The sequence below is a fragment of the Myotis davidii genome, unplaced genomic scaffold, assembly GCF_000327345.1.
Source record: "Myotis davidii unplaced genomic scaffold, ASM32734v1 scaffold560, whole genome shotgun sequence".
Classification (NCBI taxonomy): domain Eukaryota; kingdom Metazoa; phylum Chordata; class Mammalia; order Chiroptera; family Vespertilionidae; genus Myotis; species Myotis davidii.
This window is the reverse complement of record NW_006294418.1, coordinates 2,054,859-2,082,803: the sequence shown is the minus strand read 5'-3', so window position 1 is coordinate 2,082,803 and position 27,945 is coordinate 2,054,859. Positions and strand designations below refer to the sequence as shown.

Genomic DNA, 27,945 nt, shown 5'->3' with positions numbered 1-27,945 from the left:
CATTTTGAATCAAGCCTGATTTGGGTCTTGTCAGTCTCCATAGCCAAATAGTTGAAATGCAACGATAATTAATAAAGTATAATTTTCAAAAAAGTTAAAAGCATGACTCTTATACAAATATAAAACAAATACACACAAATATCTCATTCAACTCATTAATCACGGAGGAAACCAGGAAGATGTAAGAGAGAATCAAGGAATGGAAACTTAGACCGTCAGGTTGTCAAAGACCTGCGGAAATGAACGTGGCCTTAGGCACAAAAGTGTATAACATCCTAAAGATCAGAAAATGTGATGCTTGGGGTTATGTTTTGAGCTTGAGAGAACTGATCTCTGCTACACAAAAGTCTACAAGTTAAAAATGCAAGTTCTTAGCCTACATGCGTGGATCACATACAGCGCTTAAGTTGCTGTGCTTAGTACTTTTACATGCATCATCCCATTTTATTCTCACAGTAATCTGAGGTAGATGCTGACACTGACTTTAGTTTGAGGCTAGAACAGAATGTCAAGGACCATTCTTCAGGTCACGGACCAGCAAATGGTCAAGCTAGCATGTGAATCTGGCCTGCCTAGTATGGTCTTTCTCCTGGGAACATGGACTTAGCTATTACAGCATCAAGAGAATGTTGGGATTCTACAATCTGAGACACATGTAAGCATACTACAACCCCTTCACCCTCTCCTGCTCCTCATTCATAAAGGACAAATAACAGTGAAGAAGTCTCAAGTGTAATAGACTGATGTTGTAAGCTCAGATCTTAACTGTTAACACTCGCATTCTATAGAATTGTGTAGATTAATTATCATGCCCCCTCTGCCACTCCCAATGCTTGCTCTTTGGGATGATATAATATGTCATATCCTCTATTACAATTTAAATAAGTGGAGAGTAGAAAGTGTTCAGAGTGATGGATCTTCACCAAAAAGCCAGCAATATATTATATACCAGCAAACAAGTATGCTAGATAAAATGTTATCCATGAGGTCTGCTAAAATTGAAAAGAGGCCTTTTGCCCTAGTTGGTTTGGCTCAGTGGATAGAGCGTTGGCCTGTGGACTGAAGGATCCCAGGTTTGATTCTGGTCAAGGGCACATGCCTGGGTTGTGAGCTCAATCCCCAGTAGGGGGCATGCAGGTGGCAGCCAATCAATAATTCTCTCTCATCATTGATGTTTCTATTTCTCCCTCTCTGTTCCTCTCTGAAATCAATAAAAAAAATTTTTTTTAAAAAGAGACCTTTTATAATATGCACTAGAGGCCCAGAGCATGAAAATTGTGTACTCAGGGGCAGGGGATGTCCCTCAGCCCGGCTTGTGCCCTCTTGCAGTTCAAGAGCCCTTGAGGGATGTCTGACTGATGGCTTAGGCCCACTCCCTGCCATCAGTTGGACATTCTTAGTGCTGCTGCGGAGGCAGGAGAGGCTCTCGCCCACTGCCCCTGCACTCAGCTCTTACCCTGTGGGAGCACACTGACCCCAGAGAGCAGCTCCTATGTTGAGTGTCTGCTCCCTGATGGTCAGTGTGCATTATAGCGACTGGTCGTTCTACCGTTTGGTCGATTTGCATATTAGCCTTCTTTATATAGGATGATGTTCTTATAATATATGGTTTATATTCTTTTCAGAGAATTTGGGAAACAGGGAGAAATCTAATGAACTGACAATCATTAGAAGAAGAAGTCTGCCTGACAAAATACCTGTCTAGAGAAACTCTATTTAATTTTAAAACTTTAAAACTTTAAAGAAATGTATATATAATTAAATGAATTATAGAAAATTATCTTAAATTTCTAGGATTCATATACACAGAACCTCAGAAATATGATGTGCTCCAAGCTTTATTATAATTCAACTTCAATTCTTGAAAAGATTATATCACTCAGCCAGTGGCTGGGAAGATTTAGAAAACTAATCAAATATTATTATATGACTTAAGTTACTAGAGCCAGTCTCCTTATCACACATACTCTGATACTCCTATGAAAGGTGTGTGTGTGTGTGTGTGTGTGTGTTTGTCTCCAAGGATATTATTTATTCATCTCTATACAGATAAAAGTAAAGGAAACACTGTGAGGTCCCCAGTCAAATAAAAATGTGTCTATGTGTTGGTGTATCACATTTGCATTTACACTTGCTCTAAACAATGAAGAAAGTTATATAAAATTTTTTAAAAAGCGCTGCTTTTTATGTAGGCAGTCTGTTGTCTAGTGCTCAGCTTCTTCATTTTTCATGGGTTATAAAATCTTTTAGGACAGAAGACATTCCTTATAAGATCATCATATTATGTTTCTAGCTTTAGAGGTAGATGTGATTTTAGTAATAAAACACCACATTTAAGGCTCTATTTTGCACATCTCTTGTTGCCTTTGATTTATTCTTCGATGTGAGAAATCAGAACTTTTCTAAAGTCTAATTTTTGAAAAAAATTGAGTAGTCTCTTTTCATTAAACCATCTGCTCTACATGATTACAGTGACTCACTATTATCACCGAAGCTCCCTTTTTGTGATTACATTTCTTGTTCAACCAATTGGGCTCTTTGGGAAGCATTTATTTCCGATAAAGCACATCATTGTTAATATAGCAGTCAAATGATTATAATCAATCCAGATTCTTAATGGATAGCATCTTAAAGAATTTATGTAAATTTAATATATTATTAATGCAAATTAGTGTATTTAACACCAAAGAAGAATCTAAAGATGCTACTCACGCAGGTTTAATTGTATGGGCATGCTTTTCATGGACAAAGGCACCAGCGAGACCTCCAGCTCCTGAATTTAAATACTGGGTTGAAAATAAATTAAATTATATGGGTTTATCTGAATATATGACAAAGATAAACAATGTAATCTTTTTCTTGTTGTTGTTAAGAAACCAACTTTTGACTAGTTCAATATGTGTGATTACTTGAACATTCATAATAAAATAAATTTTGGGTTACCTTGTTCAAAAAAAAAACAAATAAAAGATGGAAGTGTTCATTGAGAATAAATAGCTATTACTTTTTTGGCTAAATTTTGCCCCAACTAATAGATAACAGTTCCACTGAAGTCAATCTAATTTCAAAGCTCATTAGTTTCAATTATTTTGTCACAAAAATATTTAAGTAATAATAAAAGTATCATATTTTTAAAAACACCTAGATTAAAAATGGTTTCATTTCTATGCTCCCTGTCAATTAAATTGTCTTCAAATATCAAATGCAACTTGATTCCATAAGAATTATCTTACATATGTAGAAATTTCACAACGTATTAAAAAAAAACACCAAAACTAAAAACTCAATTAATTTGAATTAATTTTTAAGTGTGAAGTGTTGTTATTTTTCCCATAATCTCCTGACTTTCTGTAACAGCCAGGGAATTGAAGGAATAAGTACTCTATAGTAGATGAAAACACCAGAATTTAATTATCATACTATAAGATTGGATGACTATAATTAACTAAAATCAGAAAATATACTAATAAAATAGAGAAAATTAATTCAAATAGCTAAAATTGGTCAACTTTCCAGTGTTTTAATTAGGTTAATGTTAATGGGGAATAACAGGATGTGAATATATTAACTAATTCGTACCTTATAGGAGCACCAGCAGGCAAAGTCAACTCCCCAGTCATGTAAGTGGAGTTCAACATTTCCAACTGCATGTGCTAGATCAAAGCCAACAAAACAACCCTGGGGGAGAACATAATAACAAGTTTTAAATTTGCTTAATGATTAGAAATAGTCCGTACACATATCTTTAAGAAAATCTTTGACAAAGCGATCAACCAAAGGATTTGTATGCATGCATATAAGCATAACCCATGGACACAAACAGTAGTGGGGTGAGGGCATGTGCTGGGGGGTGGGAATGGCTGGGAAGAGGTCAATGGGGGAAAAAGGAGACATATGTAATACTTTAAACAATAAAGAATTTTTAAAAATTAAAAGGAACAATAAGAGACTGTTCTCAGATAAAAAGAAAAAAGAAAATTTTTGACAAGCTAATATAACAGAAATTTGGTTCATCCTCTGGTGCAGTGGTTCACTAAGAGTGAATCACAAAATCCTGGGCATTCCCAAAACACTTTTAGGTCAAAGCAATTTTCACAATAGCAAGACATTCTTTGCCTTCTCCACTGTGTTGATATTTGATATGATAATGCAAAAGCAGTGATGGGCAAAACTGCTGGAACCTTAGCATAAATGAAGGCAGGGGCCCCAAACTGTACTGGTTGTCACTGCACATCAAACCCATCCAGTTACAGAGTGGGGGAGACAGATTATCCTACTTTAAAATATCCTTGATAAATCTGTAAAGATGATGAATTTGTATTAAATCTCAAAGTTTTCATATTTGAAGGTTTAATGTGGGAAGTATACCTAAAACATTCGACCACATTCTGAAGTAGGATGGTTCTTTCAGAGTAATGCACATATGTGATTATTTGAGTTGCGATCTGAACAAGCAAGCCACTTTTACTCGATGAAGACTCTCACTCCCCCACCCATGGAAGAGAAACCGTTAGACAACATTATAAATGTGTGAGTCTGTCAATTCAAGAAAAACAACTCACAGTATTTCTATTTTTTAAAAGAGTTTCTAGAAAAATTAAAATTTTAAAAAACTTGTGCTCACTTCTATGAATATGACCCCTTCCCAGTATGTAAAGATATTTCTCCTGAGCTTAATAGTGATATATAATTTTAAAATAATACATAATGAAATATGTAAGTAATTGGAAAATATCCATAGCTCAGTGAAAATATTCATAGCTCAGTGAACCAAATGGCCAATCTTGATGTTACATGTCATGGATAAAAGGTCCATTCAAAATGCAAAACCAACCAATGGATTTTACTGTAACGAAGTGCAGACAGTTCAGTAATTTCACGTTCTGCACTACAACTCCCAAGAAGTTCTCACTTGTCAAATTCGTGTGCAGTATCAAAAAATATGCAGTTAAACTACCCCTGCTTTTTCTGACTATATGTCTGCATGAGGAACAATTTTCTTCCTATTCTTCACACACACAAAAACTTGAATGCAGAAGCAAATTACACACATGCACACAAAAAGCTGTCTTCTATTAAACCAAACAGTAAAGGAATTTGCCAAATGTAAAACATTTTTTTGCTTATTTCAGAAAATATAGGGTTTTTTTTCCTTAATCATATATAATTTTTGTTAATATGTAATGGGTTTGATATTGCTATTCTAAAGTAAATTTAAAAATAAATAAGTATATTTTAAAATTGTTTTAATTACAAATACAATAAATAGAAAGATATGTAAACATAGCATAAAAATCTTTTAGAGAACTATTGCTGTAGAGTGTCCTACTAAACTGAAGACATTAATGGACGTTTTTAGTTTATCACTTAATCCCACAACATGCCCATATGTACTTTAATCAGTTCAAGTGTACGCATGTTGTGGTAAATTGCCTTAACAGTTCCAATTCTTTGTCCCTTCTTGTCATTTGCCATGTAATTTTTCAGTTCCTTCCACTGCGGGCAGGGTTCTATTCTCTGCAACTTGGATCTGCCAGGTGAGTTGTTTTGACCAGTGGAATGTTAGCACATGCACTACAAGTAGAATCCTTAAAGCACTTGAGTGGTTAGGCTTGCTCTCTCTTGCCCTCTGCCATCTATGAGAAGGACTAGCTTGGCCAACAGGCTGGCCCAAGTGGAAGATGAAAAAATGTCCATCCGAATCCATCTTAATGAGCTTAGTTTGGTTCTCTGGTCTCCCCACTCTCCTTTCTTTACCCAGAGATACCTGCGTGAGCTCAGCTGAGACTAGCAGAATTCCTAAAGCCAAGTCCTAACCCAATCAGCTGATACAAAGGTGACTGTGGGGGCCAAGGACCAGTTATCCCATCCCACGATCTGCCTCAGTGGTATGCAGATTACTTTGAGGCAACTTTAGCAGCAGGCTCCAGAGAAACTTCTGCCCCTCCCTTTAACTACCAAAAAAACAACTTGCATTAGGGACGTCGGCCATAATAAGAGATTATCAGAGATAACTTCTTTTGGCTTCTCTGTAGGGCAGGGCAAGCTTCTATTTACTAAACATCTGTTCTTCTTGTCATCCTGCAATGATCTCTTGACACTTCCCAGGTGCATTACCTCATCCCTAGACCAGGATGTCTTAAAAACTCATGTTCCCTTTCTATCTCTAAGCCAACTCTGCATGTAACTTTCATGTAAGTGGAGGTCCCGTACATATGTATGTATTACTTTTGGTTTTCTCTTGCTAATCTGTCTCATATCTATTTGATTATTAATCCAGCTAGAAGAACCTTGATGGTAGAATATTTTGTTCCCTCCCACACAGCCCATAAAATAATGATGTTTTTTACTCTATGCTGTGTTCTTCCTTTACACTGAGTGGAATCTTTAACAGCTCCTTATTAGCTGAGTCAATTCTGACTTATTTACTTGTATGGCTTCAAGTGTCTTGTATGTCTGCCTAGTAGAATTCGGTGTTTTAGAAACAACTACTTCCAAAAGGACAACCTGGATTAGTGAATTTGTATCATTTAAACTGTACCTAAGTAGTAACGTTCTAATTTAATGGTTAACCATCAAAACCACTTAGCTTTCTGCATATCAGCGTAAGTTTTACTTAGAGAATACAGTGACTCATTCCACGTTAAGACAACTTTGTACCTGAACATTAATTTAAAAGAAAAACAACTGATCATAAAATAGGGGTGGGGAGGGTCATAGTTCACTTTGCAGAAATGTTTTACCTCTTAGTTCTTCTATTGTTTACTATATACACATATAATATTACATTCTCAAAACTGTAAATTTTCTTCCACTTTGAAGAAACATCTATCAATTGAGGTTTTCAAAGGAAATAATTGCAGAGGGGCCAATTTTAGATTGTTCTAACACCTCTTAAGAATAAAGGAATTCAAACTATTATGGGCACTTTCTCTAGAGGAGAGGATGCAAACTATGACCTGTTCTTAATAAATAAAGTTAACCCTGTCATTTGTTAAATATTGTCTATGGCTGCTCTTGTAGGTGAATTGAGTAATTGAAACCCAGACAATCAGGCTGACAAATTCTAAACTATTTACTATCCCATCTGTTGGGGAAAAAGTTTTCTGACTGTTACCCTAGAGCCGTGGTCGGCAAACTGTGGCTCGCGAGCCACATGCGGCTCTTTGGCCCCTTGAATGTGGCTCTTCCACAAAATACCACATGTGGGCCCACGTACAGTGCGATTTAAACTTCGTGGCCCATGCGCAGAAGTCAGTTTTCGGCCTGGGCGAGTCTATTTTGAAGAAGTACTGTTGATATTTGTCTCTGTTGACTAATGAGTTTGCTGACCACTGTGAGAGCATAGTTTCTATTAAAAACAACATTTAACATATTGAAAAATCAGTTAATTAGAAACCTTGCTCATTATAATGTGGACTAAACTTGCATCTCAGAAAAAGTTTTTACTGGTAAAATATAACTAATTTGGGGAAGAGGTGTATTTGGGCTTCGTTCCTCACAAAAAAGAAGCAACACATATCATAAAAATACAACGGATGCTCCATTTTAACATAAGATTTAGGAGTGATAGAAAAGAAATACAATTAATCTCTATCAAAATTTAGAGTTTAGCAAAATCTGGGTTTGCAAACAACGTTTTTACAACTCAACTTTTCATAGATACGATTTTACAACTTAAATTTTCTTGGAAACCTCAAGGATCAGAAAACTCAGCACTTTATTATCAATTTTTTATAAAGAATAGGCACAACGAGGAAACCATGAAACTTCACCTACTTGATCCCGTTACTAAAAGCCCTGTGGTTACATCTGTGGCACCGCATTAAGACAACAACACTCACGCTCCTACAATACGTCTTAATGCATGTACAATTCCTTCCCCATAGATGGCATAAAACATAAATTATTAAAATATAACCATTTTGATTAAAAGACCAGAAGATACAAAGTTGAGTATTACCACAAAATAATTTTACAAAAGTTCCACTAGATGGCAGCATCATAAAAATTAAAGAACTCATCGTTCCTCCAAACCTCTCTACAGCTATCTAGTTAATATTTTTATTATATTACTTCTAAGAGTAATTAAAACAATATGAATTGGTGAAAACAGAAACTCCACACTTGCGTACCTATTTCATGTAAATTTTTAAATAAATAAATATTTTAACAGATTTTATTAAAATTACCCACAGGGCTCACACTCGTATTGATACAACCACATAGAAGCATAGGAGTGTTCAGCCACCTTGCTTTATCATTAGTCCCCAGACTATTTCAGTAGTCTTCTCTAAATATATTTTTATTGAATTTAGAGAGAGAAGAAGGGAGAGAGATAGAGGGATAGAAACATCAATGAGAGAGGAAGTCATCGATTGGCTGCCTCCTGCAGGGCCCACACTGGGGATCCAGCCTGCAACCCTGGCATGTGCCTTGACTGGAATCTAACCAGCGACCTCTTGGCTCCTGGGTGGATGCTCAACCGCTAGGCCACACCAACTGGGCTGTGGTAGTCTTCTACCCTCTACAAATACTTCCAGCCTTCCTTCCTTCCATGAGCTTGCGAAATCATACATTTGATTGTAAGATTCCCTGTACCCATTCAAAGAACCACCCATTAACTTCACAATGGAACTCGCTGTCCTTGATTTGGCTCCTAACTACATTTCAGATCTGGTCCTCTACAGCTTTCCTGTCTGGGTGTTCCATACCTCCTTCCCTCTATTTGCATAAACTCTTCTGTCCCATGCAACATGAGATCCATCTTGCTGATGGACACTCACTTATCCTTTCACTGGCCAAACAGGTCTGTATTTAAAGATAATCAACAATGTGCAGAGCACGAGCACAAACCCAGGAATTTTGTGGGGTCCACCCTCAAAGAACTTGTACGCATATATGCATAACCCATAGACATAGACAATAGTGCAGTGAGGGCCTGGAAGGAGGCAGGAGTCGGGAGGATGGGGTCAATGGTGGGGAAGAAGAAGACATTTGTAATACTTTCAACAATAAAGATGAATTTAAAAAATAAATAAATGAATAAACAAAATAGAAATAGACCCAGAAATATAGAGAACCAGCTAATGGTTGACAAAGGGGAGGGGGGAGGGGTGTTGGAATGAAAATATAAATAAATCAATGAAACTTTCCCCTCTACTCCCCTACCGCTCCCCCTAAAAAAAGATTGTGTAATAAAATCCACAGGGCATATGAGAAAAATGGTTTTTGGGACAACACTCAAAAACTTGGTCAGTGACACACAAAAAATGGATAGAAACCCGATCAAGATGACAACACAATTTTTCACATGTTAAATGATTAAGAAACAAAATAAATGGGTAGACGTCTTGAATAGCCTTTTTTCCAAAGAAGACAGACAGACGGCCAATAGGCATATGAAAACATGACCACCATCACTAATCATCAGGGAATTGCCAAAATGAGATATCACCTGTCAGAATGGCAGTTATAAAAAAAAATCAAAACAAACAAGTTTTGGTATAGAAATTTGATTCTTCATACACGGTTGGTGGAAATATAGATGGTACAGCCAATATGAAAAACAGCAAGGATTTTATTCGAAAAATTAAAAATGCAACTACCATATGATCCAGCAATTCCTCTTGTGGGTATTTAACCAAAAGAATCCAAAACACTAATTTGAATCCAAATCATAAATTATGTTCATTGAAGCATTATTTAAAATAGCCAAGATATGGAAACAACCCAAGTTTCCATTTATTGATGAATGGGTAAGCAAGATGTGGTACATATATACAATCTAATATTACTCAGGCATAAGAAAGAATGAAATATTTCCATTTGTGACAACATGGATGAACCTAAAGAAGTAAGTCAGAGAAAGACAAATACTGTATGATTTTACTAAAATGTAAAAACTAGAAAGCAAAATAAATGAATAAACAAAATCTACACAGACTCATAGATTCAGGTAAGACACTAACTAGTGGTTACCAGAGAGGAGAGAGGTTGGTGGGTAGTAAAATAGTTGAAGGGAATTAAAAAGTACAAATATTCAGTTATAAAATAATAAGTCATGTGTGTATTATATAACAAGTATAGCAATCTTCTCTATAAAGAAAAGCCTAATATGCAAAGTGTCCCCTCAGGAGTTCGATCGCTCACTATGATGTGTGCTGACCACCAAAGGAAGGCCCCGGCCAGCAGCCAGTAGCTGGGAAAGGGAGGGGAGCCGGAAGGCCCCAATTGGCCCTGATCACTGGTCAGGCTTAGGGACCCCACCTGTGCATGAATTTTGTTCACTGGGCCTATATTAATATTATAGTAACTTTGTATGGCAACAGATGATAACTGGGCTTATCATAGGGATCATTCTGTAATGTATATAAATGTAAAATCATTATGATGTACTCCTGAAATGAGTAGGATGTTTTATGCCAATTATACATTAATTTAAAAAAAATTTAAAAAACTACAATGTGCTGCTATTACAAACTAATCAGATCTGCTTTTGGTAAGAATGGCGAGCAATAAAAACTCTCATCTATATGCCAGATTGATACAGCCCTTTGGAAAATTAGCATTATTGATTAAAAATGACCATACACATACCTAATGTTCTGAGAATTCCCCTTCTAGCTACATATTTAACAGAGATGTGTATGAATGTTTACTTAAAGGAATTTATAAGAATGCTCAGAATAGCACTTATTTTAATAGCCCTCAAGTGGAAAAAGAAAACCCTAAATGTCTATACTGATTATGCTGGAAATAGTGATCTATTTCATACACTGTAATTATATACTGAAATAAAAATAAAACTACTGCTACATGTAACATGAATAAATATTACAAATGTAATAGTAATCAAATGTCAGACACAAAGTAATACATATTGTAATATAAATATATATGTATCTATCTATATCTATATCTATCTATATCTAGATATATGTATATCTATCTATATTTAGATATATATGTATCTTTATATAAAGTTCAAAGATGGACAAAGCTAATATACCGGGTGTCCCAAAAATGTATACACACTTAAACAGCTGATATAGCTCAATTGATGTTTCGTTATTTTCAGATTTAACTCATTAGAATTCATAATTATTCAAAGTGTGTGTACACATTTTGTTAGAAGTCAGGAGAGTGGTAGAGAGCTAACAGGCAGCATTTGGAAGAAGGCAGAATAGGAGATACTGAGTGTTATAAATGTTCTGGAAATTTTTTGCTGTAGGTGTGATGGTTTTCAGGATTCAAAATAACTCATCAAGCCATTTATGATTTCTCTCTTTTTCCCATGCATGTATTTATTTAATTAATATGTTCTTCACAATTTCTGTCACTTTCCTTTTACATAAATGTAAAGTTCCTTCTTCCAAATACTCTTGTTGTTTTATTGCTCCATCCAACATCATTTTTGTTTCCACCATACTTCATGTCTGAAAACTTTCCTTTTTTTTTTTATCTCACTGAGCCACTCCTAACAGCCTTTTCTATAACTTCTTATCTCTCTCTTGATTGACACCTTTAATATTCTCTCTGCCTCTCCTTCAGCTTTATCTTCACAGACCACGCAAGAGAGCTATGTCTGTCTACATTTTAATGAACTTTTCTCAACCTCCAATGATGATGGGGGGAGTTGTATAGCAAGAGTATATCACTTTGGTCAAGAACAATTTTTTAATGGATCTAAGTCTGCTATATCACCATTTAACTCCCATAGTACTAGTATATCAGTTCTTTGTGGTTACATTTAGATGAAACTGCTCATTCATATCTTCATTTGTCTGAAAACTCCAAGAGAACTTCAGTTGGTAGGCACTTTTGATATGTTTAAGTGAACAGAAGCATGCAAAATGCTGAGAGAATGGTTTTAGCATCCAAAGTAATGAAGAATGAGAATTACATAACACCTAAGTAAATAAATGTATTTTTATTTTAAATGGGAAATAAGGAAAATGTATTTCTGAGCCACTTTCTATAACTTCATATTGAGGACCTATGAGGGGGAGGTGACCATCACTTAACAGCAGAAAGTGTGCAACTCAATAGATATTTTATCCTCTTCAATATCCACACTGAATTTATTAACTGAGTCTTGTTATCTCAAAATAACACTTTTGAAAACAGAGACTCAGAAAAGGAAAGTAATTTGCTTAAAATCATATAACAATTAAATGATGTAGCCAAGACGAACCTTAAACTGTGTGATTGATTCCAAAACCCATGGTCTTTCTTCTCTGTCTCATGCTCATTTCTATGAAGGTTAATGAGACGTGTGTGTATACGGAGGGATATGGGGGCTGCTGATTACTGGTATAAGATTTTAAAATATGATTTTTATTGGCCTCCCTTTATTTTGGTGCCTAGCATTTAATATCTAAATTAAGAAGACATTATCTTTATATCTTTTGTAATGCACCACTTTCACAGTTATCTATCAAACCAGTTGGAAGTCATGGTTGGAAGTTCCTAGAGACTGCTGATAACGGTGCTAAATTTCTTTTCATTAGTTCCATTCATTAGCTTCAATAACTGAATATATTAGCTAGACCTCACACATAGATTAATCCCATAACTTATTAATGTTCAGAATAAAACTTGATTGTCACCTTTTTAAATACATGATTTCATTGCCGAATCAAATAGGACTGCTATTTAAGGATTTATTTCCTATTCTATATAGTTTTTTTTTATTGTTTAAACTATTACACACAGTAGAACATATGTCTCCTTTTTCACCTATTGACCTCGCCCCAGCCCCCCACCCTATCCCACACACATGCCCTCACCCCCCTAGTGTCTGTGTCCATTGGTTATGCTTATATACATGCATACAAATCATTTGGTTGATCTCTTACCCCACCTCAACCCTCCCCTGCCTTTTGCTGAAGTTTGACTGTTTGATGCTTCTTTGTCTCTATACCTATTTTTGTTCATCAGTTTATGATGTTCATTATATTCCACAAATGAGTGAGATCATGCGATATTTATCTTTCTCTGACTGGCTTATTTCTCTTAGCATAATGCTCTCCAGTTCCATCCATGCTATTGCAAATGATAAGAATTCCTTATTTTTTACAGCAGCATAATATTCCATTGTGTAGATGACAAAGGAGGCAAGACAATCTCTTCAATAAATGGTGTTGGGAAAATTGGATAGATACATGCAAAAAAAAAATGAAACTAGACCACCAACTTACACCATACACAAAAATAAACTTAAAATGCATAAAGGACTTAAATGTAAGAGGGGAACCATAAAAATCTTAGAAGATGCCATAGGCAGCAAGATAGCAGACATATGTCGTAGCAATATCTTTACCAATACAGCTCCTAGGGGCAATGGAACTAAGGAGAAAATAAACACATGGGACTGCATCAAAATAAAAAGCTTCTACACAGCAAAAGAAACCATCAACAAAACAACAAGAAAGCCCACTGCATGGGAGAACACATTTGCCAATGTTATCTCTGGTAGGAGTTTAATCTCCAACATTTACAGGGAACTCATACAACTTAACAAAAGGAAGATAAACAATCCAATCAAAAAAATGGGCAAAGGACCTAAATAGACACTTTTCGAAAGAAGGCCAAGAGACACATTTAAGGATTTTAAATCCAAATTGTAACTGTTGAGAGTGTTGCTCCTCTCTGGTCTCTTTTTTAAAGCAAACATATATTAAAATAACTTTTTTACAAAAGCATATATAAAATAACACAATTTAAAAATGGCAAACAATTTAAGTGTGATTTGGTAATACTTAAGGAAAAGTTCTTATTGTAGGTGTAACTTCTTAAGATTCCTAGGGATAAAAATGACTTCCTTAATGTAAACTGTGCAAAACTCAATCTTCTGATGAAATTTTATTCTGCACCAGTCCTTTTCAGCTACCTAGGATTAAGCAAGACTGAAGTATATTTATAAAGAGTTACAGTATGACAAACGGCCTTAGCATGTAGCTACTTTCCTAAATATTCTGTCTGCTTCCTGTTGACTAAGCAGCTCAGTTCAGGTGATATCACTGGCAGGAAGCTCACCTGTGCTGCTGCTTAGAGGTAACATTGGGACAGTAGATGCTAGTAAGGAGGTGAGACCAAAGAAGTGATAAAAAGAGGTTTAAAAGGAGATGCCTAAAGCAAAAAGATTTATAAGTTTTTTATATGTTAAGCTTTCTCTCTTTTTTTAACTCTTTAAGTAATTTTACATAGACACAAAGATATTTCACTAGAAGTACAGTCAGTAGGGTGATGTGTGGGGTGCTGTGAGAAGGAGCAAATGATGTGCATACCTTTGCTTGTCCGGCTTTTGTGATGGCGGGCATATTAAAGTGCTGTCCAGTATAATAATGCACCCCACTAAATAGGATCACTGCAATAGAGTCTCCTTCCTTCTCAATTACTTCAAGGATGTCTTCTGTTCTCAAGGTTTCTTCCCCCTAAAGGCACAATAATAAATTTCTCACTTCATAGTTTCCAATCAAAAATTCACCATGAGCACTTTCCCGCCATAAGTAGATCAAAGGTATTTTTTCTTTTCAAATTAAAGATCTTCCAAAATTTGGCAAGAGAGAGGCATTTGAGCATGGTTTTTATTATTATTAAATAATGATAATAACATAGTAAAAAGAGTTTTATAAAGTATAATTTTTTGCAGAACCCTACTTTATTTTCCAATTAATTGTTGCTATTTGCATACTTATAAATTATTTCATTCTTATCCCCACCCCATAAATACAGAAAGTACAAGTCCATGAAATATTACATAGCAAGAGAAATTTCTTAGAGATAAGTATTTCACTTAACCTAATATTGTGAATTTTTGATGGAATAAAAATGCTTATGCATCTTTCATCTGGATATAACTGTTATCTTCTACTAATTTAAGTGCTAAATTTCCTCCACAGCAGTCTAAACATCAAGACCCAAATTGGAAAAAAATATCTGTAAAACTCAATTATTAAAGTAATTTTCTGCACATCTCCCCATGTAAGACCAATGATTGGTTACTTAGTGAAAATTGTGCATGAATTTAGATTTGGTCTTGTAAACAACTTGAAAAAGTAAAAAGAAATCAGCTAAATACAAAGTATCAAATTGTATCATAACAATTTTTATCCATTTATGAAATCTTCAGAAATATTCTCCAGTGCTAAATCTCACATGATTTTGAGGTGAAAGCATCACTAACTATACTAATATTAGAAGGATTTGAGGGATTTTCATTATTCATAAGTTTTCCTTCAGTTATTTTTTAATAATTCTTGCTATTTGCTAATTACTGAATCCTGTGTTAGGCCAAAATATATATATGATACATACTCTAGTTTCTACTAGAAGCTTAGAATTTGTTTACAAAATGGAAATCTATAAAAATAGTATTGATATTGAAATCTCTGAGTTCTTTAGTGATGTGTACTTTATTTATAAAAAGGGTTTCAGTAATTCTGAAACAATCTTCTAAGTAAAATGAATAATATAATAATCCAAATCTCTTTTTCTTAAAGGAATCTAATATGGTTTGTCCACCATAATTTCAAAAAATAGTAAGAAAAGCACTCTATATACTAATACTTATTATTTCTTTTAAGAATCAGTATTAAGCAAATAAATATATTTGTTATAGATAGGATATGGCCCAGCTGATATGGCTCAGTGGTTGAATGTCGACCTATGAACCAGGAGGTCAAGGCTCAATTCCTGGCCAGAGCACATGCCTGGGTTGTGGGCTAGGTCTGTGCAGAAGGCAACCGATGGATGATTCTTTCTCATTATTGATGTTTTTATCTCTCTCTCCCTTTCTGAAATATATGTGTGTGTGTGTGTGTGTGTGTGTGTGTGTGTGTGTGTGTGTGTATGGATGATAGCTATGGCAGTAATTTTCAACTGGTGTGCTGCAAGGATTTTTAGACATGCAACACTCAGCTATTTAGTCAGGGGCACGGACGTTGTGTCAAATAATAAAAATGACAACAGCCAACACAACAATAGCCATCAGATGTGAATGAATCAAAATTATACCTATTTTTTTGTCAGATCGGCAAAAGGTATATTTTTTGGTGTGCCGCAGAATTTTAGTTCTAGTTACTAGTTTATGTGATCCATGAGGTGAAAAAGGTTGAAAATCTTTCATGTTGACTTGCTCTAATCCAGTAATGCTAAAGAGTGCTCCAAGATTATAATTACCTCATGAATCTCCATAACACTTGTCACTTTTAACATCAAGACTTGTGATATATTAGTGGCTGTATTCCTTTTTGTTGGAAATTAGCTATTTATATACATGACCTATGGGGAAAAAATATCCTCTCACAGGTGTGGAAACTTTCCATTTCCTTAATTTATTGCATGTTGGCAAATAGAAGTGAATGAAGTAGATTTTAATTCCTCAACATATTCTCTGTTGAAAGAAATAATTGCTCAAACAGTCCAGCAGCATCATTTGTGAACTTAACATTTATTCTATGTGGATATCCTGCTGTGAAATTTCACAAGCCACAGGGTCTCTATGTCAAAGTTTCTACATCTTACTAGTAGCCTTATATCTCTATTAATGTAAAGTGTGCATTATTTCTGATCTTACACATATTGCCAAGCCTGATTAGGTGTTTCCTTTGTTACCTGCTTAAATATGAAGGGATCTCAGAGAGATAAAGTAACTTTCCCAAAATCCCTTACCCAGTACGTTGGTGGGTCTGGGATTGCTCAGGGGTATGTCAGCCACTTATGAAGCACAAGCTTTTAATACTATATCACATCCCTTTCTATACCATAGTCCAAGCTCAAACGCAAACATTTAATACTTAGAATAAGAAGAGACATAAAAGATGGCATCATTCCATTCCAAAAAAAAATATTACTAGTTTTTAATGTGATTTTAATGGCATCCACAGGCAATGGCATCTGAAATTGAAAATTATATATGCAATTTGCCATCTTCACCCTCCCACTGAAGACTATGGCAGACTCCAGTGCTATTAATAATAAAAGACTTTGCTTGTAACATGACTAGCCCTTGGAAAATGAAAATAAGTATACTCTTGTCTTAATCCCCCACTTTAAATAAAATGACGTGTTACTGAATTATAGGTTTTATTAAACGTTTTGAAAGTTCCATTAAGATAATGAAGATAGTAAACATCTAAATAAAACAAAGAAAAAATCAATACTAAATAGAAGTATGATGAATATGTATTTCTCTTTCTCATATACCTCTCTTGGCTTTACAATCCGCATACTTTTCTCAGTGTTGAGTCCATGAAGTTGAAGCTGTGATTCAATAGCATACTGAAAAATAAGGATAATTTATTAAATCACAGTGCACAGAAGTACTTGAAATATCTCTGAAAATAAATAATAAGCCCTGGCCAAGGTGGCTGTTTTTTGGGCATTGTCCCACACACCCAAAGGTTGCCAGTTAGATTTCCTGCCCAGGCACATGCTTAGGTTGGAGGCTCAATCCTCCACAGGGAGAATGCAAGAGGCAGCTGATCATCGGTTTGCTTTCACATCAATGCTTCACTCTCTCTTGCCCTCTCTCAAAATAGATAAAAGCCATTAAAAAATCTAAAATAAATAAATAAATAGCAATAAACGTACATTATTATACCGAAGGTCAAGGTTAAAAGTGACTAAACACAATACGTTAGAGAAGAACTGCTTAATATAATTTGTAGGCTGGAATCTGAACATTCTTTGAAACATAAATAATAGAGATAAATGGAAACATAGGAGTCAACTAGACTTCAGGGAGTTACAAGAGATTTTTAGAATAAGAAAGTAAATCACCCATGCAAGTCAAAATTCTAAAATATAAGCAAAGCATAGTGTGGACTTGCTAGGCTTGAACAGAGACTATGCAAATGACATCCTAGAGAAAGGAAACTAGTAAAAAAAATATATATATATATATATAATATCAAAAAGTTCTTTTCAATGAGACTACTAGATCTGAATGAGTTGCAGTAATAGTGACCCCGAATTTTTTCAAGCTATTAATTAAGGTTTTAATCCTTTTTAGTATGGTAATGCTATTAATGTGACATAATTACATAATTAAAGGATTTAAAGTTACAAGATGTGGACTAGAATAGTTAACAGTGATGATATAAGGACGAAACTTGAGTTTCTCTATGACTAAAACTGAAATGAACAATATACTTTCATCTGTGTCTGTAACAATCTAACTTCTTATCAACTGAATTGCTGATAAAGTAGCATGCCTTTTTTAGTGAATCACAGGAAATTTTTTAAAAATCTCTAATAAAAATTTTTTCAATACTTGCTAGCATGCTTTAAAAATGGACAAATAAAATTGTATATTACTATTCTGTGTAGCCAAAGGATTGAGCACTAGGATATATATCAGTATAATTTTATAAAACAAAAGAGCAACAAGAATTAACAAAACATTTATAACGGCACTTGATTTAGACCAGCAGTTTGTTGAATGCTGTTTGAAAAGACTAATAAATCAATGTTCCTGCTCAATTCTTTCCTCCCCTAGCACATGTTTTACTTGAACAAAAGAAATAAAGCTACAATTTATTTTTTAAAATGCCTAAATCAAAAGCATTTGACAGATCTTTTTATTCTAAGTTTACTTAGAAAAAGACTAGGGAATAAACATTCAAGTCAGGCAAATGATATGCTTCTCTAGGAATAATAGACAGAATATAAATATAATTTGAAGAATCTCACATGATCTGAAGGGAAGGCTTTGGCTTCAAGAAGAATTTTGTACCGTTTTTGTGTCGGCTTAAAAAACGATAGCTGCAATGAAATAGATTTATTGAGAAAAACATTAATGCACAATTACACATTTGGTTAGTTTATACTACACTTTCATTTTATAATCTCCAGCATTTAAAAGGCATTAATTAATTACACATGTAGGTGTCTGTCGAAGGTACCTTTCCAATTAGCCTCATTTCCAACGAATTATAAAGAGAAAGAAGAGACTGGCAAATTCAGGAGAAAATGTGAATCAGAAAGTATAAATCCTCAGACTTTATTTAAACTTTAATTGAAAAATTATCTTCCTAATGCATTTAATGGTAATTTCTCTATTGTGAGTCTGAAATAGCAGTCTTATTTATATTGGTTTATCTTCCTCTGGTGATTTGGTTTCTAGTACATAATATTTGCACTGCTTTACTGTATTATGGGACTTTATTTTAGGTCCAATTCAAAAGTCCTAACATGAAACATTTCGCATTCCCAGGGGCACCAGGGAGAAGTGGCTCACTCATTCACTGGGGCCCTTTTTTTTGGTTGACCCATAGTTCATGGAGAATGAGGCTGACAATAATAGCAATGAAAATGATTGCTACTGTTAATTACGTGTTGATCATTGGCATGGGTGCTAAAGCAATTTTCCATATTATCACATTTCATACTCATGCATACCTACAAGGTAACTATTATTATTCTCATTTTTGCAAAGGAGAAAATTAAGATTTAAACACCTCAAAAAACATCCAAATTCAAACAGGCATTAAGTATCTTAGCTGGAAGTCAATCTAGGGATGTCTGAACTTAAAACTATGTTTTTTACTATGATACTTAGCATACTCTATAAGCATGTTCCTTCAATCATATTTAATTATCATGTCTCCATCTTACTAAAATAAAATGTTAATGAGTTCATTGTGCATCTTAGTCATGTAGACATGATCACAAAAACTTAAAAATGAAAAACATTTATAAAGCTTCAAGCACGTACTATAGACATGATATTTCAAATCAAGTATGTATTTGACATTTATTAAATACTTCGGTTTGGCTCAATGAATAGAGTACATAGAATGTCTGCCCGAGGACTGAAGAGTCCTGGGTTCAATTCCAGTCAAGGACATGTACCTGGGTTGTAGGCTCAATTATAGGCTTGATTCCCAGCCCTGGTCGGGCGAGTGCAGGAGGCAACCAATCGATGTGTCTCTCTCACATCGATGTTTTTCTCTCTCTGTTTCTTCCTTCCTTTCCACTCTCTCTATAAAAATCAATGAAAAAATATCCTTGGGTGAGGATTAACAAAAAAGAAGCACCTTAAACACAGTAACTCATTTCAGGTACGAGGTCCCTTTTCTCCAATTTAGTTTTATTTTCACATTCTTTTTTAACCGATTTCCAAAAATTAATCTACAAAACCATACTGATCCATAATCCCCCCTGCTGAAGTCCAGCATATTGAAAAACTGTCTTTCTATAAAGCTCGGTGCTTGCTCGCATTGGTAAGTCATGGTTTTGTGTGCTTGCAAGCGGTTTTGCTTTTCACCCACTGTGACTCTTACTCATGTTCTGAGAAAAGAGCTCTTTGCAAGAGTCAACTCTCCTAGAAGTATGAAGAAGCTTCCCAGGGTCCAGCATTTCCCGCTGAAAACGAAAATAGCCTCACAACTTATTTTTAAGTAACTAAATCACCAGATGCTCACGAATTAAAGATAGGAAAATGTCAGGTTCTGTAAATGAATGTTTACAAAACCTTGATGGGAGAAGAAACTTACCAGTAGAAGATGCAAATTGACAGTCAAAGCATTCATTAGGACTATTTCTTTCTCATTGGCTCCTGCAAAGTAAACGTCATAATTTAAATTTTTCTATTAGTGCTAACGATATTTGGAAAAACATAGTAGGAAGGCTTTACTCCTTCATCTTTAATGTATTTAGAGATAAGGGCATATTTGATAAGTCATCAGAAGGAAATGGAAGTTTTCCCATGTGGCCCATTTTATCAAACAATATCTGGACTTAGATGCACATAGCTAACTAAAAATTACAGTTTATTTTTGATATAGTAAACAATAACAGCAAAGTAATGAAGCTTTTGTTTTGTTCTGTAAACTAAAAATGATTTATCCTATTATCAGCTAGTTTGTCAAATTCCCACAGAGCACATTTTTGTAGTAAGTGTATTTCCAAAAGAAATCTTCAAAGAAATAAAAGCCAATCACATTTTTAAAGCTGGTTGTTTCTAATGTCAAATTAAAATGCACCTTCCCTAAAAGCAGGCTACTTTGTTGAACATAATTCACTCCTTCCAGTGAAATATGTGATAGCATATGCCAAGGGTCCTCAAACTACGGCCCGTGGGCCACATGCAAATACAAATATTGTATTTGTTCCCATTTTGTTTTTTTACTTCAAAATAAGATATGTGCAGTGTGCATAGAAATTTGTTCATAGTTTGTTTTTAAACTATAGTCTGGCCCTCCAACGGTCTGAGGGACAGTGAACTGGCCCCCTGTTTAAAAAGTTTGAGGACCCCTGGCATATGTGATAGACAAAAGAGCTAGAAAGTAAAATATAAGTGTGTAAATAGCTCTGGGGCTTGTTCAAACACACTGATATCAGATAATCTATACTAATAAAAGGGTAATATGCTAATTAGACCGGATAGACCGGACGTCTTCCGGATGTTCTTCATGACAAAGCCAGGGTATGGCTGGCCTGCAAACTGCTTGCGAGCCCTCACCCAGGCCGGCCCGCCCCACAGCGGTGACCCCCCACCCCAATCTGGGGCCCTCTTCAGGGCAGGCCAGCTGGCTCCCACCCATGCACCAGGCCTCTATTTTATATAATAAAAAGGTAATATGCAAATTGACCCTAATAGCAGAACAACCTCTGGACCAGTCACTATGAGGCTCACTGACCACCTCTGGTCCCTTCCCCCAGCCGTCAGGCACCTATCACCTGATGGCGACTGGGGAACCAGCGGTGGGTGGGCGTAGGGGGTGAGGCCAGCTGCAGGAAGCTGGGGAAGATGGCCCTGATCACAGGCCAGGCCCAGGGACTGTACCCGCACATGAATTTTGTGCGCCGGGCCTCTAGTTAATATACAAATGCATTATCTGATGAAAAAAGCATGCAAAACTAAGATATCCACGGCACAATTATAATCCAATCTAATTGCTACTGTTGAGGGTTGTGGCACTAAAAACAGACCCAGAGACAAAGCTTACATTGGATACTTAACTCAGAGCACAATGACGATGATAATACTTGCCCTATTTTTAGTTCTTGTGATGTCTCTCAAAGGCAATTAGACCTGTATAATAGGATAATGTCCCTTTACCATCACTGAGAAAAATGGGCTGTGAGATTTAATGCTTGTAAGGCTGTGCTAAATATTAGAAAAAGAGTATAATACATGTCCTTCATTTTGTACCCAAAGAGATACTTCTGCAAGAGTTCCATTGGAATAGAATGGGCAGTAATTGGAATAATTACTCTAATTAATAGATAGATCCCAGGTTTAGTTTAATTGAGGGGAGGCCACTGGAAGTAATTGTACAATTTAGGATTCTAGATTTCAACATACACATTAAAAAAAAACCACACACACACCTTCCTGTTGCATTTGGCAGATAGATTTCCCCATTTGCTAAGCAAGGTTGCTAAACAAGTGGTGGGTGTATGCCTGGTCATTGTAAGGTGTATAGTGTCTGAAGTCAAGTGGCACTAGAAACAATCTTATTCTACATTCCACGCATTAATAAAATTTATCTTAAACACACTATATAGACATGGATATGATATGCTTATGTTGTATACAGTGGCATATATCTTCAATCATATGAAAATATTTTTGCATTATAGCTAGATAAGTGATACCAGCTTTATTAATTTGTTTATTTACATGATGGTATAAATTTTTTACTGTTATTTCTAAAACATTATCTAAGATACATAATCTGGTATTATCTTTAACTCCATGTTAGCTATTTGCATGCATCTTTTCTGAAAACCATTTATTTCATTAAAAAACTATTTTGGCATGGAGAGTGGAAGGAGGAAAGGAAGGGATAGTAATATAAAGAGACAGCAGAATTAACAGAAAGGGATGTATTTGAAAGAACGCACTCTAATGAGAAGAAAGCACACAAAAAAGAAAACACAAAATGAAAAATAGAGATCTAAAAGAGTCAGGATGGGACAGGGGAGAATTTCTATAAAAGCTCAGACATTCCATTTTTGCTTAATGATTACATTCTGATTAAAATGATTATAGATTCCTGGGAAATTTTAGTCCTCCAAACAAGGCAGTGTTCATTTGAGATCACCTAAAATTTTTCTTGCCTGGGAATGTGATGAACCAGATATGCTGGGCTGAATTCTAGATACACTGGACATTGTGTTTCCTTCCCTCACATTCAATGACCTACTAACACTGAATCAATTCTCGGTAAAGAATCCCTCATGACACGGATACTTTGGGCACACATGGAAATTATTCTCCTTGGAACGTTTTAAATTCAAGTCAATCAAGTGCTTCACAAAATACTCTCCTCACCTGCTACTAAAGTTAATCAAGGACAGGGTCGGTCTAACATACATACCTGCGTGGACATATCTATCTGAAGGTGGTGCTAATATTAAAGTTTCTGAACACTAGTAGAAATGTTTATTCCAAGTGTAACCTAAAGGCACTAAAGAATGAAGTGCTCTTAACATCAAAGGGCCAAAGATTTTTAGTGTATTTTAAAAAGAAAAGTCACCTAATGACGTATCTTTTTTCTAGTTCAAATTGTATTTCGGAAACCACCATTCTCCTAATATACTTAAATGTCATCAGCATTCTGTAAGAAAATAAACCTTTAAAAAAAGAAACTGAAATTTTTCCAAGTTGCTTTTCTTTGTTTCTCTTCTTTTTCCTGAGCTTTTTAAAAAATTAATGTTGCAATTTCAAGAACTACACGTATTGAAGGAAAATCTTTTTAAAAGCTTCCCAAAAGTTTATCAGTCTTCGAAAGATCCTTTACTTTGAAGATATCTACAACTCACTGCAGTAAATGTCAAGATGTGAATCACTTCACCTGAGATGGGTGTGAGCCAGGGCTCTCATTTGAAAAGTGATTTCCTGCTTATTTATTTATTGAACATAATTTTTTGCTTTACCAGGAAGTGAAACCGAGTTAAATGTAAGCTCTGCCTTCTTATTTCTATGTCTGGAAAGTGAAAGTTTATTGAGCCCTTACTATGTGCCAAAACATCTAAATATGTGACATGTATTATGCAAATCACTTATTCTTCACAATTATCTGATAAGGTTATTTACTTTGATTTTCCATACCTTATCAATGAGGAAAGGAATGTCCAAAGAGATGAACTAACTTGCCTAAAGTCTCACAGATAGGAAATAGAAGACAAAAACTTACTCTCCGTACAAAAATAATTAAAATCTCTGTTCACGGTTACATTTTGAAGAGATTTCTACATTATTTAAACCCTGTAAGTGAAATAGAGGAGGCCCACGTTCATCACAGACTTCCCTCTGCATCTTTCTAAGTGTAATTTAATTTCAATTAATTTGCAACATGAGGATGTCAGGCCTCCCAGCTGCTTAATGTTTGATAACACAATTCACGAGGGGCCCTGCAACTGCCATATCCTTTTCTGTATATTTTATTAACTAGAAGCTAATATTATTGTGGATCTGGTCGCAAGATTTGTGCTTGGGAGAAGTTTGAGAACTTTCCAGTCTATTTTTCAAATAGCAAAATTCCTTTGGCCTCTGGTAGTGGCTCGTGCATGGCTGAGCATTCCAACTCTGTAGAGGGCTTCCAGGGATTATTGCTTTTCGGAGGGTCAACCACAGAGTTCATAAAGCAAATTGACGTTCACATTACAACAGCTTTATAAGCTGAAATGCTTGTAGCTAGCCCTCTGTGGTTTTTATGTACCCAGGGAGAAATAGGCTTAATAATAATACTAATAATATTCTTCAGCAATTCTATCTCTAGCATCTTGATAACATGATATTAATTATAAGAGAAAGTTATCCCATATTTTCAGAGTTGTAGGCTCTCTATAAGATGTTTTAGTAATAGTTTTTCTTCTCATCTGAAATTGATATTCTTTTCTGTGTCTATGAATAAATATCATTACTCATTGTCTCTTCCTCCTCTCTATCCACTCTATCAAATTGTACAACATAACAATTTTAGTATCCTCCTGTTACTTCTTTTTGAGATATTTTATGATGAAATTAAAGGCTGTTGTTTTAAGAACCGTGAAGAGTCAATCATAGGCCAAAATATACAACTTGCCTGTTTGCTCAGACATACTAAATAGCCTAGCAAGTAGCAAAAGTAAATTTGACTTCTGCTACTCTTTACTGTACTTACCACACAGTTGTTTTAAATATTTTCTTATTTAACTACCTCTACTTCCAAAGAGGATTCTAGGTTTCTAGTTTTACAGTGTGAGGAAAATTGATAAAAAGTAGATATAGAGTACAATACATGAAGATAAAAAACAAATCAGAAGCCATGAAATGTTTTTGTTACTTCAAACTTTACCAAATATTCTCAGAACTTTCTAGTAACCGAGGCATAGGACTTTCTAGTAACCTGCATAGGAGTTGCAACAAGGTAAACACACAACAAATAAGATAAACACACACAAATACCTTCCATATAATGTGTTTCTACTAAAGCAAGCATGTCAAACTCAAAGACTAACACGGGCCAAATAAACAAGTTTTTTAAGTTTATGTGGGCTGCAAGAAAAAAAAAAGCTTCAATTTTCATAGAAACGTAGGTTTGGTTTATTTCAATAGAGACATGCTGAATACAAAGGGCTGAAATAAATGAGTAATTGTTTGAATGCAACATGATTATAGTACTCAGTCATTAGAGAAAGGAATTGAATGCAACACGATTATAGTACTCAGTCATTAGCAAATGTTGTAGTTCGTTATTAATAACTAGAGACCGGGTGCACAAAATTCTTGCATGGGTAGGGTCCCTAAGCCTAGCCCTGTTGGGCAATCAGTGGGGCAATCGGGGGGCCCCCACTGGCATCTGCCTTGGCCAGCCTGATGCTACCCATTTGCCAGTCCTGCCCCCTGCCACCACCACTGGTTGCCTCCTTCTGCAGGGCGACTGGCGGGGCAATTGGGGGGGCCCCTGCTGGCACATACCTTGGCTTATCGGGGGCTGGCTGGTTGGGGGCAGCTCCTGTGTTGAGCATCTTCCCCCTGGTGGTCAGTGTGTCATAGCAACTGGTCGTTCCACCGGTCATTCTCCTGTTCGGTTTATTTGCATATTGGACTTTTATTATATAGGATTATTTATAACAGGATATTGTAAAAATTAAGTTATGAAATTTTTATTAAAACATTTCATACATACCATTATATTGTGTGGGCTGCAAAAATATTCATTGTGAGCTACATGCATCCTTCGGGCCACAAGTTTGACATGGTTGTACTAAAGCAAATAAAGTGAACTAATTCATTTTCAACTTGACTTAAACCCCTTTGTCTAACATATCTATAATAATAAAAGCATAATATGCAAACCAACCGATTGAATGAAGAGCAGAATGACTGTCTGAATGACCTTCCTGGATGACCATGCTATGGCACACACTGGTGCCAGGCCAGCCAAGGTGGGTGCGATGTGATTGGTCAGGGGGCCACACCATTGCCCCACAATCACCCCGCAGAGGGAGGCCCAGGCCACCCAGCTGGTGGCACTGCGGTGGGTGACTGGGGCCTCCCTCTATAGGGTGATAGACCTGGGGGCCCCATGATTGATCGCCCCATGGAGGGAGGCCCAGGCCACTGGCCAGCAATGCTGTAGTGGGTGTGTGGGGCTGGCCAGCAATCACCCTGCAGAGGGAGGCTCAGGCCAGCCAAGTGATCGTACCCTACGCCTGTCACCCACAGAGGGAGGCAACTGGTGGCTGGGGAGGGTGGGCAATGCCACACAGATGGTAAGCAGTGGCAGTGGCAGGGGCTGGGCCAGCTGCCGGCAGTGGGAAGGACAGCCCCGATAGTCCCTGATTGCTGGCCAGGCCTGGGGACCCTACCTAAGGGGTCCTGGATTATGAGAGCGCACAGGCCGGGCTGAGAGACACCCCCACCCCCGTGCACAAATTTGATGCACCAGGCCTCTAGTACAATTATAAGAGTAAAGAAATTTGGGGTGTAACAGTTTCTAAAATTTAAAAGAAAATACCAAGCTTTTAAAATGTTGTTTATAATTATGCTTTTGCAAACACTGTTCATTATTATGCCTCAGGTCAACAACAACAAAAAAACGAACAAAAGAAGCAATAAAATAATAATTAAAATAAAGATTACCTTCAGTCACTGACAATATTTCAAATGAAATATGACACAAACAGAAAATTAAGAGTTTGATCAAAATATATGGAATTTCAAAGAGAAGCAAAACATCCTCAAGTTAGAGTTAATAAATACTTTTTAAAAGATTAAATAAGAGGAAACAAAGAAGTTGGCATAGGTAAATGCCTGAAATTGCTGCCTCGCACAACCACTTCAAAAATACAACTAAAAGACAAAAAGGACATCATCCAGAACCACAGGAAGGCTGGCTGAGTGGAAATTCTACAACTAGAAGCAAAGAGAAAAGCACACTGAGACTCAGAGGAGGTGCGGAAGTAAAGTGCAGAGGTACAGAGGCGCACGCAGAAAGGGCTGGCAACTGAGGATGCGGTTGTCTTTTCAAATCAGGAGGGAGTGACAAGCTCCCAACAGCTCTGAACTCCAGTTTTGGGTGAGTCTCTGGGGAACCAGACTCATACGGGGGGAAACTGGACTGTCTGGCATCAGGAGGAACTCGAGGGCGGCTTTCTCTCAGAGGTGCTTGCAGCGATTACTGAGGGACACTGAGACCCCGGGCCTCTTAGGGCAGGACTAAGGATCAGCCATAGCTGTAATCCCCGCCCTGTTGATCCCCTGAGACCACGCCCCACCCAAGCTGTGCACAGAGACTTTTGCATATTAATGGCCTGGCCCTTTGGAATCTAAAATTACCTAACAAACTGCAGCTGGATCAGAGAGACCCAGAACATCCAACAGAAGGCCAAAGACCCCACAGCAGCTTGCATTGCTTCACAGCTGGGCCTCATCTGGGCACCTCCAAACCCCAAACAAAAAAGAGGAATCTCTCCATATCTCCTGCTGGGTATCCTCAG

The 27,945-nt window shown here is 36.2% G+C and overlaps 1 protein-coding gene across 1 annotated transcript in view; it reads right to left on the bottom strand.

Annotated features, from left to right (window-relative positions):
* Positions 1 to 27,945, bottom strand: part of KYNU (kynureninase) — a 71,620-nt gene that overhangs the window by 36,675 nt on the left and 7,000 nt on the right. Inside the window, exons 3-8 of the mRNA XM_006768658.2 lie at positions 20,505 to 20,566; positions 18,700 to 18,771; positions 17,212 to 17,286; positions 14,292 to 14,438; positions 3,580 to 3,678; positions 2,713 to 2,786 (exon numbers count right to left, since the gene is read on the bottom strand). Coding sequence (XP_006768721.1) covers positions 2,713 to 2,786; positions 3,580 to 3,678; positions 14,292 to 14,438; positions 17,212 to 17,286; positions 18,700 to 18,771; positions 20,505 to 20,566 — 529 coding nt within the window. The remainder of the gene's footprint in view (positions 1 to 2,712; positions 2,787 to 3,579; positions 3,679 to 14,291; positions 14,439 to 17,211; positions 17,287 to 18,699; positions 18,772 to 20,504; positions 20,567 to 27,945) is intronic.